This window comes from Hyperolius riggenbachi, chromosome 1 (assembly GCF_040937935.1).
Source record: "Hyperolius riggenbachi isolate aHypRig1 chromosome 1, aHypRig1.pri, whole genome shotgun sequence".
Lineage (NCBI taxonomy): Eukaryota > Metazoa > Chordata > Amphibia > Anura > Hyperoliidae > Hyperolius > Hyperolius riggenbachi.
The window spans coordinates 487423098-487438474 of NC_090646.1; the positions used below are offsets into that span (position 1 = coordinate 487423098).

At 43.3% G+C, this 15377-nt stretch overlaps 2 protein-coding genes across 2 annotated transcripts in view; one reads left to right on the forward strand and one right to left on the reverse strand.

Moving 5' to 3' along the window:
• The window catches only part of LOC137522287 (polyadenylate-binding protein 2), a 45998-nt gene extending 39739 nt beyond the window's left edge, over positions 1-6259 (reverse strand). The window contains exons 1-3 of the mRNA XM_068242331.1: positions 6129-6259; positions 1445-1870; positions 1159-1281 (exon numbers count right to left, since the gene is read on the reverse strand). Coding sequence (XP_068098432.1) covers positions 1159-1281; positions 1445-1861 — 540 coding nt within the window. The 5' untranslated portion in view covers positions 1862-1870; positions 6129-6259. The remainder of the gene's footprint in view (positions 1-1158; positions 1282-1444; positions 1871-6128) is intronic.
• A 409-nt stretch (positions 6260-6668) lies between these two features.
• On the forward strand, positions 6669-10907 carry PPP1R3E (protein phosphatase 1 regulatory subunit 3E). Its single transcript, XM_068242342.1, has 2 exons — positions 6669-7551; positions 9430-10907. The coding sequence occupies exons 1-2, from the start codon at positions 7138-7140 to the stop codon at positions 9925-9927; spliced, it is 912 nt and encodes a 303-aa protein (XP_068098443.1). The 5' UTR covers positions 6669-7137; the 3' UTR covers positions 9928-10907.
• The last annotated feature ends 4470 nt before the right edge of the window (positions 10908-15377 follow it).

Below are 15377 nucleotides of genomic sequence, written 5' to 3' on the forward strand. Positions count from 1 at the left end.
CCAGTTGAGGGAATTACCTGACACAGTCAGACAGAGCGACTAACACACAGAGCTAATCTTGCTGCAGTGAAATGTAGTAGTAAAATCTTTGCAATGAAAGTAGTTAAAGTAGATCTGTATTTAAAAAAAAAAAAGAAAACCAGCCCCTATGGAGTAGTTACCTCAGGAGGGGAGGGGGGGGGGGAGCCTCAGGATCCCAATGAGGCTTTGCCAGTCCTTAGCCTCGGGGATCCAGTGCTGGCTCCCCTGAAAATTCCCCAACAAGCACTGCGCAGGCGCTGCAACATTTACCTTCCTTGGCCCCAGTGCATGCACGGTAGCGGCTTTCCAATGGGCTCAGGTGGAAATAGCTGATGTGATGCAGGTTGCCTGATCAGGCTCAGCTATTCCCGCCGGAGACCAAATGGAAACTTCCCGCCGGAGACCAAATGGAAACCGGCTACTGCGTCAGTGCTGGATCACACTACGTAAATAATCCAGAGGCAAGTACCCCCCAGGTGGGGTTTTTATTTTTTAATTTTATTACAGATTTGCTTTAACTTGGAAATTAGCTTTGCCCCTTCTGAAGGGGAGAAAAAAAAAAAAGTTTAGAAACCCTTTAAACTGGTGATTAGCTACCATCACATCCCCTGTATTACTGCCCCCAAATGCACAAAGCAATAACTAGAGAGAAAGAAACTCCCTAATACATATGAGACTATATCACCAGCAGCAAGGAGAAGCAATAAATACCAGCACTGCTTACAGACACAAATGCATACAGCGCAATACAGGTCTCTCTTCCATACACAAAGAATTATTATGAAAATCATACAGAACAGTACAGTCACACAAAGCTAGACAGATAAAATATACATGCACAGAAAAACGTGGAATGCATACATGCATGATCACACTTACAAAACTAACACATTCATCAGCCTGCAGTCAATACCTGGAACCTTTATGCACTCACACAAAATGGCATACTCATGAACTGGGGTGGGGGGGAAATCATAACAAAGAAACATTAACACACAGTCAAGAAGTGTCACAACCTCTAACAATGGCACTCAACTACAGACACACTGCTTGTGTGTGGATAAAGCGCACTGCTTGCAAAGGACCATTTGGTGTCTGTTTCTGTAGGTGTCATTTGCTGGCAAACAGCGCCCCCACTGTCATAAGCGCTCCAAGAGCCACTGCCCCGGTCAGTACGGTTTTCAGGGATGCCCAGTTTCCCTCACGCTGCCTTCTTGCTTCTTCTATAGCACCATCTCCATACAAAGCCAGGAACCCATTCTAATACAGAAAAAAAAGTAAATAGTGACATGATTAGGACTGATACAGTATGGCAGATAAATCACAGCATGCATGTGGGGTTTTGAAATATGAAGAGTGACATGAAATGTACAGCACATAGAATTATATACTGCAATGGAGTATGAAAGTTAGCTTTTCTCACCCATCCCCCATTGGCCTGCATCCAGTCTCTCAGGTTAGCTTCCAAGTAAGTCACCATCCAGTCTTGGATCCGTGGTAAAAGGGGAGCCATCTCCTTGTTAACACATTCTGCACAAAGTGCAGCTCCAAACACAAAGAACGCCACAACACGGCCCCAGTTGACGCCACCTTGGAACAAACCACTTGCCACCTCTGCAAAATGTGTATATGCTGTGCCAGGGGTCACATGTATCTGTGTGGATATTTCACTGAAAGCCTGCCGAAAACGTTCCTCAAACTCATCCCCAGCAGCACGCATAGCTGAATGTAAACCACAGGATGGAGGTCCAGCTGGTTCTGGAACCAAACCCCGCTTACACAGCTTGTACCGAACAAAATCTTCCACCAGGGGGCGGGATCTTGGGTCAGACTGCGCCATTCAGGCTCCCTAAAAAGAAAACAAAATAAACCATGATCTAATTAAAAACATTTAAAGACCGGTTCTACTATTTCTCCCACCCTCTCGTACTTAAACAATTCTACAAACATTTTCCTAGCCCTATTTAACCTCCTTGCCGGTTATCCCGAGCAGAGCTTGGGGTAACCTGCACAGGAGGATTTCTCAGGCCCCGCTGGGCCGATTTTCATAATTTTTTTTTTTTATTGCATGCAGCTAGCACTTTGCTAGCTGCGTGAATATCCCGATCGCCGCTGCCGATTCGCCGCTACCCGTTGCAGTGCCAGGCAACGCTGAGGGGTGGATCGGGATTCCCTCTGACGTCGGTGACGTCATCCCGCACCGTCACCATGGCGACGGGGGAAGCCGAGCAGGAAATCCCATTCTGAACGGGATTTCCTGCTTGCAAAGTATATAGGAGGATACCGCGTGTCAGCGGCTATCATGTAGTTAGCGCTAGGCTAGCTACATGAATTAAAAAAAAAAAGGTCCTGCACTGCCCCCTTGCCGACAGAATTGGAATGGCAAGGGGGTTAAGTACTTAGTGACAGGGTGTACTTTTATCTGCCTAGCCACAAGTAGTGAAGGCCAAAACTTTCCCTAACAAGCAAATATCAGATTACTAGTAAGCTACCTCTGGCTAGGCAGATAAAAGTTCACCCTACCACTAAGTACTTAAATAGGGCCAGTAGTAAGGGACAGTAATGCATTTTGCCTATCAAAGCTTCTAGCAGCTGCCTAATTGATCACTTGCCAGCTTTTATAGACTGGACTTCTCTCCTTACGTCAGCAGAAATGTTGCACGTAGGAGTATTTTTGCTCATTATTAGTGAGAAATACTGAGTTAAAAAAAAAAATCCAACATGCAGATTCCTTAAAATTATGTGCTGCTTTGCAAAATCCAGCACAAGTCTAGTTAAAGTGTCCTACCGGGAAATCACATTTCTTGTACTTGATTGCGACAAACTCATTGCAAAAAAACTGATCCATTCAAAACCTCAAACATACATTCAGCAGGTTTCCAAACAAAAAAATGTAATTACACTTATAGAGAATTTATGTGTGCATCAAACCAAGTAACACCTGACAAATCTGGCTTTGCAATTTTGGCCTAATTGGCTATTCACGAGACATAGCTCATGCAGATATCAGGTGTTACTTGGTTTGATGCACACATAAATTCTCTATAAAGTGTAGTGTCTCATTTCTATCCCCCTTTGGAGGCGGGTGGTTGATGGCTTGTTCTAGGAGGTGAGAGCCCTGGAGCAGGCTGTCTGCGCCTGCCTTCCCCCCCTTGGAGTGTTGTGTGAAAGCCAGCTCTGAGCTCCAAAGCTCGGAGTGGCCCATGCTACACTCCATTCCCATGTGTTTGCTCCCAAGTCGTGCTCATGTAGCAGAACGCAATAGACGTTAAGGTAAGTGCCTGTTTTAAAATTTTGGGAGGCAGGTGCGGGCGGCTCATCCCGGCGCTGGCCACGCTTGGGAGTGGGGGGGGTTGCCTGCACCTCCCAGCCTCCCCCTCCGGGATGCCGCTGTGGTTTCCAGGCAGTGAGAGCGCTTGGGGCCCCCGCAGCACCCCAGTTATATGGGGGCATTGGGAAGCCTCCCCGTGGCGCTCCTGGATAGTGCTAATGCAGCATGAACTAATTCCCGCAGGGCAACCGCTTTGCGGTATTGGTTTTAACCCTTCAAACTTTGGCAAGCGAAAGCAAATGCATATTTGCATGAGCTATGTCTCGTGAATAGCCAATTAGGCCAAATTTGCAAAGCCAGATTTGTCAGGTGTTACTTGGTTTGATGCACACATAAATTCTCTATAAAGTGTAAAAAAAATGTAATTACCTTATATACTCACGTATAAGCCTAATTTTTCAGCACAAAAAAAGTGCTGAAAGGTAACCCCCTCGGCTTATATGCGAGTCAGTGGGTTTGTTACTGGCTTTGGAGCGTGAAGATCGTGCAGCTGGCTCCTTGCTGCGCCCCCCCCCCCCCCCCATCCCCTGGAACATGGTGTGCAAAGTGCAATGTTTAAGATTGCCTTTGTCTCCTGACTTGAAGAGTGAGTGTGCAACCAACATGTCAGCGGTGCAACAATCAGGGATTCTTCCTGTGTGGAAATCGCTGTCTCATATTTATGACGCCATCTAGTTGTGTCTTGAGACACAGCTGTGTCATCCTTGGGGCACATCTGCTTTGTACTGATGGCACATCTAGCTACTGTGGAGAGAGCTATTCTGGGGAGGGGACTTATATGCGAGACAATTTTTTTTTAACACGGGTCAGCTTATATGCGAGTATATACCATATTGTATTAATTTAAATGCAAAATACAGGTAATTAGTGGCTGGAGCACCAAGGCTTGTACAGAAGCGGGGCATGTCCTAAAAGGGGGCATGCTATACACACACACACACACACACAACCTTAAAAGGGCCAAATTGCAGCTATTGCCAGTGCCCAGTAATCTAGCCCTATCTTCTTTTTAATCTAGCCCTACTGTAAACCCTACTCCCAACACTACCTGTCCCTTCTTTCACATAATTTCACCTCCAGCTGCCATTGCCACCACTAAAATTACATTAAAACAGGGATGGGTAGTTCAAAATAGCTGGATAGTGTAATGGTTAAAGCAGACCCAAACCAAACTTTTTTTTTTAATTCAAAATATTTAGTTGCACCACTCTGACACATACAAAGATAAATAAACACTCCTTCAAGCTTATGAGCATTTCAGCGCATGCTTTTCACCCTTCTCTTTCCATAACTAGGGTTATACAGGTGGCAGCCATTAGCAATTCCTCCTTTGCTATTCCCCCAGTTTGCCGGATTCTGTCCCGGCAATATGAAAGGAAGGGAGGGGCTTCTCCAATAAATGTAAAATATTTTATATTTGTCATCATGCAGCTGAAAAAATGCTGCTATTTATTATTATAATTTAGAAAATAGATTTTATTTCTGAAATCTTGTATTTTTAATTTGGGTCCACTTTAAGGGCTCTGCCTCTGACACAGGAGACCTGGGTTCGAATCTCGGCTCTGCCTGTTCAGTAAGCCAGCAGCTATTCAGTAGGAGACCTTTGGCAACGCTCCCTAACACTGCTACTGCCTATAGAGCGCATCCTAGTGGCTGCAGCTCTGGCGCTTTGAGTCCGCCAGGAGAAAAGCACGATATAAATGTTCTGTGTTTGTGTCTGTGTTAAAATGTAGGGATTACAGCAGGGCTAGATTAGAAATAAGATAGGGCCAGGTTATTGTAATACTGTAATATGCGCCGCTATGGCTTAAACATAGTCCTTTTGGGGCATGTCTGACAAGCCCCTCCCCCCATCAGCTGCTGGAGGCTGGACATAAAATGAATGCTGTCAGCAGGAAAAGCCATGCTCCAGGAATCAATTAACCGTAATTTGCATTTAAATTAATACGATAATTATATTTTCGTTGTGTGGAAATGTGCTGAATTTAGGGCTTTGAATTGATCAACAGCAAGTTTGCAAGAGGGATATGGAGGCTTCCAAATGTATTTCCTTATAACAATACCAGTTGCCTGACATTCCGCTGATCTCTTTGCCTGCAAAAGTGTCTGAATAACACACCTGAAACAAGCATGCAGCTAATCTAGTCAGATTTTTGTCAGAAAACTTTTGCCAGGTTTTTTACTGCCAGGCAATTGGTATTGTTTAAAATTAAAAAAACCTCTCACTTCAAGTTCCCTTTACCATCTTTGTAGAAGACATCTTAGAATCTTTTGTGCTTTTTGTAGGCTCTATTTCATCAATTACATTTGTTTTTACCTTGATAGTGGTTTGTTTTCTTCCTGCTAGATAGGAAGTTATTTGTGAATGAAGATTAAATTAACCAAACTTCCACTTTCGATTTCAGCTGTAATGTAATGCTAATCTGCTGTTATTTTTACAAACTCCAATCAGTCGAAGTTATGTTTTTTTTGTGTGCACTTTCCCTTAAATGTAAAGCTCCAGATATTTATAGCTTCACACCTTGACGCTTTCAGATGATTACTATACAGGCATTGGTGATGTGGGCTACTGGCACACCCCCTCTGTGGCTGCATTCCGCCTCTTTATCTAGGGACAGATGGCAGCAAGCACCTAGCAGTAACACAAGGGTCTATGCTAGCTGATGGCTTCCACTGTATGGAATCAGCTGTTAACCCTTGCAGGGCCCTTTTTTTTGTCCCCAAGCACTAGACGGTTCCTCACGCCCTCCCCCGCAGGTCACGTGACCCCGCCTACCAGTCATGTGCTGCTGGGGGCTCCCCCGGAGACGCTTAGTGTTACTTTCATGCTGCTCTCCCCTTCGGCCCGTCCTGCCGTTCCCTTCTCCGGTCTGAGACAGAATCACTTCCGGCTCTGTCCTGGTGACGCCCGATGACTTCAAGCTATAGACGCGCCTCGCTCTGCTCTGATTGGCCAGCCCTCACCATCCCGGTAGCAGCGCAATTCCTCGCCGCCGTAATGCGCGGTGTATAGGGGCAGCACGGGTATATAGCAGAAAGTGCAGAACTGGGCGGAGAGCGCTGTAGTTGCGGCTGTGTACAGTGGGCACTGCAAGCCTCTGCCCTCCATGTGTGCTTCGCATAGCCGCCAGCCTGACGCCTGCCATATGTCACATGACAAGTCTCCGAGGTGGCTGTGCAGTAGTGAGAGCCGTGCCACCTGCGCTCCCCTGCCAGCTGTGCGCTGTCTCATGCCGCCGCACACCATGCCAAGCACGCCGCCAACTTCTGCCACCAGCGCTTCCTCGTATGCTGCGTCTGCACCAGCTCTGATCATCTTGCTGTATGCCCCGCCTTCCTAGCGTCCTCCAATCCCAGGGCGGGTGAGGGGGCGGTACCAGGCTGCTCACTCTGTGGCCGCTATACAGTGCATTACGGTAGTGGTCCAGGCACTCCGCAGGATGGATGGGATGCAGAGGACTTGGGCATCAGTGTCCATATAGCAGGGCAACAGCTGGATGCGGCAAGAGGTCAGGTGCTGACATGGAGGGACTCAGTGTGTAAGGAAAGTCATTGCTAGATCTAGTTAAAGATTAGCTTGATTCTAAAGAGTGCAGCAAAAGTGGTGCATGGGGTGTGTGAGCTCTGCTGTTATCTCAAAGCATGCTCATGTGTCCTTGTTACACACAATAATTTATTACTCTAAAATACAGCTAAAACCCTTAGGCCTAATTCATTAGTTTTCTAGTCTGAGTAGTCCTAGAGCATTAATGTTCTTTTGTAATTATCATTAGATATACAGTAGTATGTCCTGCCGCTCTCGGCCTCCTACAGGGGATATCCCCAGAAATCTGAGTTATATTGCTGGACTTTATGAACGGGCATACTATCGTACAGCCAGACCAAGCCTTGAGGAACATGAGGAGGAGGAAGAAGAGGCAAAAAGCTCTCAAGGTCTTTCCACGCCAGTAAAAAGTGAAAGGACTCCGCGAAGGCGTTCGCGGTCTGCCCCTACATTACGGGTACCACGAGAAGAGCGTCATCGTAGCCCAGAAACCAGGAAGAGAGTCCGTTTTGCTGATGCATTAGGGCTAGAGTTGGAGTCTGTACGCCATTTTCGGCGTGATGATGTACCCTGTATTCCTCAGCATGTGACCTTCCGACTGCAAAAAGAACTTTTGAAACAGCTTGGAGGATCTTGCCGTTCCAAAGAGGATGTGGTACGTTGCAAAGTAATTTACTAATTTTGTCTGTTCTTGTCATTAATAACTACAATGATATCACTAGCTATAAGGATAACGATGATAATAATAATCATAGCAAAATTATAATAGTAGATAGTAAGAATTATGAAAGCTCTCTTTGTTTTATGCTAAGCTGCCTGCATTTAGCCAGTGACAACATTTTCCTATCTTTTTGTAGCTTAGATTCACAACAGGATAATCTCATAGTCCTTACCTGCTTCAACATTTTAATAAAATATTTTACAGAAAGTATAGTGTAGGCCACACCTGCCACTTAGTTAAAATCCAGCTTCAGGATTTTTTTCTTTGGTCGCCATTGGTAATTTGTTTGTCATTGACCATCTTTACTGACTAGTGAGCCAGCTCCATCCATATCATCCCACTGTCCATACTTTAAGGTGTGTGTGTGCGTGCGTGCGTGCGTGCGTGCGTGCGTGCCTATCAGTACAACATCAGTATCAGTATCAGGACAACAGTAGCAAGATAGATATAGAGGCTGCCATTTGTATTTCCTACTTATCCTGCTGATCCTCTGCCTCTAATGCTTTTAGCCATTGACCCTGAACAAGCATGCAGCAGATCAGGTTTTTCTGACAATATTGTCATAACTGACAAGATTAGCTGCATGCTTGTTTCTGGTGTTATTCAGACACTACTTCAGCCAAATTGATCATCAGGGCTGCCAGGCAACTGGTATTGTTTAAAAGGAAATTAAATATGGCAGGCTCTATATTCTTCTCACTTCAGTGAGGCCACTTATGTTTACAGCCCGGTGTGTGCTTACCATGCATACTAATGCTGTTGAAATTCTCAGCAGCATTTAGTGGTGCCAACCAGATTGCTCAGATGATGGGAGTACTCCTATTTACTCCTATTCTCTTTTTTTACAGGCACACAGGTCAAGTTAAACAAGGGTAAGTGCCCTGTAAGTGCAGTTATTCTTTAAGCTTAAAAGACTTCTTGGCAAAACAAAGCTGTGATCATAGCCAGTGAAACATAAAAACAGAATTATTAATACTGTACAAGGTTCATAAATTAGTTATGTATGTTACAGTGCTGCATTCTACTTCATAAATTCATCCCTGCTGTGCTAGTGAGAATTATGAGAGCATATTGTTTTGCTTTGCCATTTGCAGCTGGGATCCTAAACAAAAGTGTTAGGGTAAATAATCCCTCCATAGTGGCTCTCATCTCTTGTATTAGCTGTGTGATGTGCCATAGAAACAACAATGCTGTTACTGGAGGTCGAGGCGTAGATTTTGGCATGGGGCCACTATAATAGCCTCATTTTGTCAATATCAGCAGATCTTACATTCAGTTCCTTTAACATAGCCACAGTTCTTACTATTTATTAGTTAACAGAGCTGGAAATGTGATTATGCATTATGATTTCAAAATAAAAAAGGTTTAAAGAGAAACCGTAACCAAGAATTGAACTTCATCCAAATCAGTAGCTGATTCCCCTTTCCCATGAGAATTCTATTCCTCAAACGGATCATCAGGGGGCTCTGTACGGCTGATTTTGTGGTGAAATCCCTCCCACAGTGTGATGTCAGCGCCTCACAGAACTGAGGTGCTGAAATCACACTGTGGGAGCCTTGTTGCATTGTGAGAAATAACAGCTGTCCAACTGCCAAAAAAAGCGAGCAGCAGCTATTTCCACTGACATCACCTGCCAGCAGTAAAAATGTCACCATGTGATAAATCTTAGGATGTAAATCAGGGAAAGGAAAGATTTTACAATGAGCAAACACTGACTAAATCATTTATACATAATTATTGTAAAAATGAAGCACCTTTTTATTACATTATTTTCACTGGAGTTCCTCTTTAACTGAAGTGTTATTTTTCCAGAGCTGGTGTGAGGCTCGCCATGTTATATCTCCTTCTTGGACAGTAGAGGGAGGAACATGGGAGAAGCAGACCTGGGAACGGAGTGCCTGGGACCAGGAGACGTGGGATCAGCGTGTGTGCCTGCAGAGTATGCGCTGCGAGAGCTGCTTCCTGTGGGGGTCCATCAGGGTCTTGGATCTGGCTTATGAAAAGAGAGTTATAGTGCGCTATTCTCAAGATGAATGGCTTTCTTATCAGGATACCCATGCTCTTTATGCTGCTCGCCTGTGCCATGGAGGAGCTGGTCACCCTGGCACAGATCTTTTCACCTTTCGCCTTCCTCTGCCAACTCAAGACCAACCACAGCCTTCATCACTGCAATTTGCCATATGTTATCAGGTTGAAGATGAGGAATTCTGGGACAATAACAAGGGCAGGAATTACAGCCTGAAATTGGCTCAAGCTGCGCAAGCTTCGCGGACACAAGATTCTGAGAATGGATGGATACACTTCATATAACAGAGCATTCAGGTTCTTAGCAATACTCAGTGCGTTGCATGTCAATTTCACACCAAAGAATGTTAATCAAATAACCACTATCAGAATGAAGTAAAGTGAATCAGAACCCAGTGTAAACAGGAATGGGAGTATGTGTGTAGAGAAAGGTGGCCTTCAAAGTGTATGGTACAATGACACCACTTGATATTAGAATCAAGTGGAGCAGTAATGCCGTGTCTTACACAAATAATTTTTCTTGCTAACTTATAGGGCTATCCCCTTTCTAATCTAAATATTCGTTTCAATACACGCATTTGGGACCTGCGCTGATTGACTGTTATAAGCAAATTGTTGCATGTGGATATGCCTTTTGGACTCAACATTTGCGTGTGATTGTCTGGTGGAAACCTTCCAATTGTAACTGGAAGATCAAACCATGAGTTTCTTTACAGGGACCTCTTGGAACAGAAGCTGAGTATAAATTTGTGTCACTGAGAACCTGCTAATGGAGTGCAATGTAACTGCCATCCATAATCCAGTCACAGAGTAAATTGTTTTATTGGGCAAAGAACAGTGATACAAGTCAGAATATGGAAAACTGTGTCAAAAACTGAATGACATGCTGAAAATGAATGTTACTGTAATATGATTTAGAGTTTAGAATCCTTTGACAATAGCACAAGTTTGCAATGTTTGAGGGCATGTTTTCCCTAAAATGGTGTACACTACTATAGAATGAGACAATGTGAATACCTCTCATCTGTCCAACAAACTGAGGACAAAAAAAGCAAAACAATACCTCTTCAAGAAATAAGCTAGCTACTCAGGGAATCTGTGGCTACTACTGGCCTTTCCACTACACTGCACTGTCCTATAATGTTCACCACTACACTATACGCTAGACATGGTGGAATAATAGAAGACAGAAGGATTCACTGGAAAATTGTGCTTGAGGTATTTTTGGTATTAAAAAAGATTTAAAAAAACCCTAAAATAAAAGGTAATGTATTATACTATAATTATACTGTACTTCAATCAGGATATATGAACTAAAGATATAGTCTAATACTATATTATAGGCAAGTTCCAGGTGTAATTTAGTTTGTGTTCATACAGTATACAGTACATACATAATATATTTTGTACAATTTAGTAGTGAATTATTTAAGCAAAGTATTGTATGATTTCATACATAGTAAGAAATGAAGCTGTAGGAACCTCAAGCGTCTATCAGTGTCAGTGCATTTAAAATGTAGTGCTAAGCACTGAAACGTAGGTCATTTGGAACGGTTTGTTTCCAGTAAGGGACCATGACAGACCTAGTACAACAACTGTACTAAACGATACTCGGTACTTTTGTGAATCTGGGATCAGGGCCATATTTTTAATTATCTTTTTAAACCTTTCTACCTGAAACGCTCAAAGCCTTCAGACTTCTCCAGTGAAATCTAGCAGCAGAAAAGGGGAGGGGGAGCAATACTGTGCAGCAGTACATTAAATAATGCAAAGTACACGAAAATCATCAAGTCTCAACCCACTCAGTGGAAGCTGCTGTACAGGGCATCATACGGAGGTTATTGCCAGAGCTGCTTGAGGGTAGCAGGACTCGGAGAGTGGCATTTGATCATGGAATAGATATGTAAAGCTGATTTGCTGGGATCCCTTTCTGCTTACGCCTACAAACAGAAGTGACACCTGATTGTGACCAGCAAATCAGAGCCTTACAAATCTATCACCTGAATATGTTTGTCAAATGCTTCTCCATGACTTCTGCTACACCTAAGCAAACCTAGCTATTAATATTTTTTTTATTTATATAGCTCCTTCATCTTCATGGCCCTGTAAAATACAGACAACAGAGAGTGCAATACATACATACATAGTGTACTCACATCGCAATGGGAACCTTCAACAACTCAAGTAAAAACTGCATACATGTACATGTTCATTTGAAAGAGCTGATTTCGCAGAGATGAGAAAAAACTAGGGGTCATCCATGCCCTTGTGAGTTTACAATCTACAGGATAGTGGGGTGGAGACAGTAATGTGACAAAGGAGCTTGTGGATGAGGGAGTGGTGGTTGACACCTGGTGTATATGTGGCTAGTTTTCTAAAGTGGGTCTGTATAAACAAGAGTAATCTCGCACTCCTGTCAACATAGCCAAAAGACTTATGATATGGAGTCCCAAAGGCTAAATAGAGTGAATAAAGCCACTTCTAATGCAAATTCACCAAGTATAAGCCAGCCCATCCTTGGTTTATTGTAATAACCTTATTGCGTTGAATATAACAATGCCAACATTTCGAGACCTTGCATGGTCTCTTTTTCAAGGTGTGATGTTGTTGACAATAATCTGGTGGGCTGCCCAAAAAAACTTCCTGTGGTGGAAGTGTGGACAGGGTAAGTTCAGCTCTGGATACGTGCTTTTATGCATTATATGCGGTCCTACCATATCCTGTCTAAATGCTGTTACTTTATTGGTCTCAGGTATACTTTAAAGCAAATCTGAAGTCATTTAAAAAAACTTGGGTCAGTAAAGGGAAGCCTCCGGATGCTCATCCCCGATCCTCCTAGACCCCCTCTGCTGCTGGCTAGGACCCTCTTTCTTTATGGCCATGCTTTATTCCATGTAAGAGCTAGGCCACTGTGCAGTAGTACAAAGTCGCTTGTGCATGGCGTAAAGAGCTGTACATGAGAGGTTCACTGCTAATGTGCAGGCATGCTGGTACACAGAGAGGAACACGGTCATGGGCACCATATTTAAGAATATAATCAAATATTTTCCAAGGGTCACAGCGCAGGAACCGAGGGTTGTAAGAAGATTGGGGTATTCTCAGGACTATCCAGAGGCTTCCCTCTACTAATAATAAGGTACTTTTTTTTCTTAAATGACTTCAGGTACCTTTTTAAGTGAAATCTTGGGGTTAACTTTTACCACCAAACAGTGGTCATTAGGATTTGAGATTATTGGGTTGTGATCTGGATGTATAGTGACTACAAGTAGGGACGTGATAAAAATTGGTGGCTTGATAACAAGTTCCATTTTACTCCTATTAAGTTAGACTGTCTGTTTCCTCACTCGTGTCATCCTATTTCTTCAAAGACCAAGATAATAGAGAGATGGGAGCTAAAATAGATTTGGGCATTAACAGCATAACAGTGATACTGAAAAATGAATGAAAGTACTCGTTGCCAGACATCATGACCGTAGATAGAAAACAGGGGTTCTGAGTACAGAACTTTGTGGTACACCAACAGGCAGTGGGCATGGGGAAGAGGTAGTATTGAAGTAGGAGACCGTTATAAAATGCCCAGATACGTAAGGGGAAATCCTAGAATGCATTGACTCTTGATGTCTAGCATTGAGTGAGTCTGGAGAACCAGACATGATCGACTATTTGAGGAGTATGAATATGTAAAATCATTCTTTGGATTTTACTACCAAGATATCCTTTGAGACATTTAGCAAGGACTGTTGAATGATTTGGGTGGAAACCAAACTGCCAAACTGATGCAGGTCAGACAAAGAGTCAGTAGAGAGATTGTTCCGAATCTGCCATTGAGTCCATTAAGAAGCAAAGGGAAGAGGCGAGATAGGACTGTAGCTAAAAAGGGCAGTAGGGTCCATAGTTTTGCAGTAGGGTCCATATTTTTTTTTTGTTAGTGGTACCAGTATCAAAGCTTCCTTTAAGAATAATCACAGGGGAATCAGGATTGCATAAGCACACAAAAGTACTCTCAGCAGCATAACCCTTCAATATATTCCTGCTTGCGGTGAGAAAAAAGTATAATCAGTGGCGTAGCAATAGGGGTTGCAGAGGTAGCGACCGCATCAGGGTCCTTGGGCTAGAGGGGCTCCACAGGGCCCACCCTCAACCACAGTATTAGCTATTTATTGGTCCTATGATGGTCCTATGCAGGTAATAATCACATCTATAGATGCTTTGAATAGTGGTAATCATTAACAAACTGTCCCTTATCCCCTTCTCGCACCTCTGACTTTGTGGTTGTCCTTGATTGGTTTTGGTGCGCTGTATCAATTGTTATGTAAAGCCTGTTTGGGGGGCCCCAATGCAAAACTTGCACTAGGACCCACAGCTTCTTAGCTACGCCACTGAGTATAACTAAGTATAACTGAGTATAACTAACTCAAGGCACCAGCATATATTGTAAGATCTTCAGAAAATCCTTAAAGACCACCCTCTGACACTACTGTGCAAATACTGGGGTCAAACCAACCACCCACAAATGCCTAAACTCTGTTCTGGCTAAAGGCACCAAGCATTTAGGGTGAGGTGAAAGGGTCTATTTTACTCTCACTATTAGTAAGCTGGTGTTTGTATATGTTACGGCCAGAACCCGAAGTCTGGCCTCTTTGGGATCTGGCCGGCAAAACGTGACGTGGCCGGCTGCTGCGGCCAATGTTAGAAATGAAATGATTCCTGTAACATTCATGTATTTTCTGGCCGTCTCACTGCGGCCAAATGTATAAAAGTGAGATAATTTAAGCCGGCGGCAATGTAACAGAATACGCCGCCGGCTTCGGCTCTGCCTCCTCTCCCTGCCCCCTGTGGCCAACTTCGGGTTCTGGCCGTAACATATATAAAAATTGTGAGACTCCTAATCCAGGGTCAAATGTCATATTTGTAACAGAGAGTTCCCTTAACTTGCTGTTTTTGTTGACACTCATAACCTGAACACAGAAAGGAAATCATAATTTTATAGCTGTTCACATTTCTATTTGTCTCCACCATCAGGTCAGAAAATGAGGGAAAAATTCTTCAACGTAGATGCAATCAGCAGTGACAATCTAACAGTATCTTATGCCTTTACTGGCTGTGTCCAGAGCTTAAATAAAATGTTTTACGTGGAGTTCCACTTGAAGCTTTTCTAGAAAATAAGCAGATGTCTAATTCTGTCGATGGGCACGTAAAATATCACGTTAGATAATCTTTTTATAGAGTTAACTGGAGTTTTTGATAAGATTCCTTTAGCTAGGCCACATGTGTTTGTAAGTCTTTAGTTCAGTTGACAAATAACTGAAACTACAACTGAGATCATTCATAAAGTGGTATGAGATTTAGAATGTCCTCTTTGCTCTAAAAGATTATTTACAGCTTAAACCCTACTACTAGAGAAATTGGTAGTAGAAAAGCATTCAGTTAAGCACAGCACTTTCTTCTTCAGTGGGAAGCTTATATCCAAAGCCCAAGCTTATATCTGAAGCTCAAGCTTATATCTGAAGCCCAAGCTTATATTTGAAGTTGAGGAAGTCATTACATTATCTTGTTTATGTTTTTTCATCCTCCTCTTCATTCGTTTAAGCGACTCCAACTCTTCCCGACCACACACTTTCAACTGTTGCACAGGCATTGCTTCAGCTGAACACAAGCAGAAAGTGAAACAGTTATTCTCACTGGATACATTATAATATATAAATACAGCAGCTATGCAGTACAATGGCAGCTTT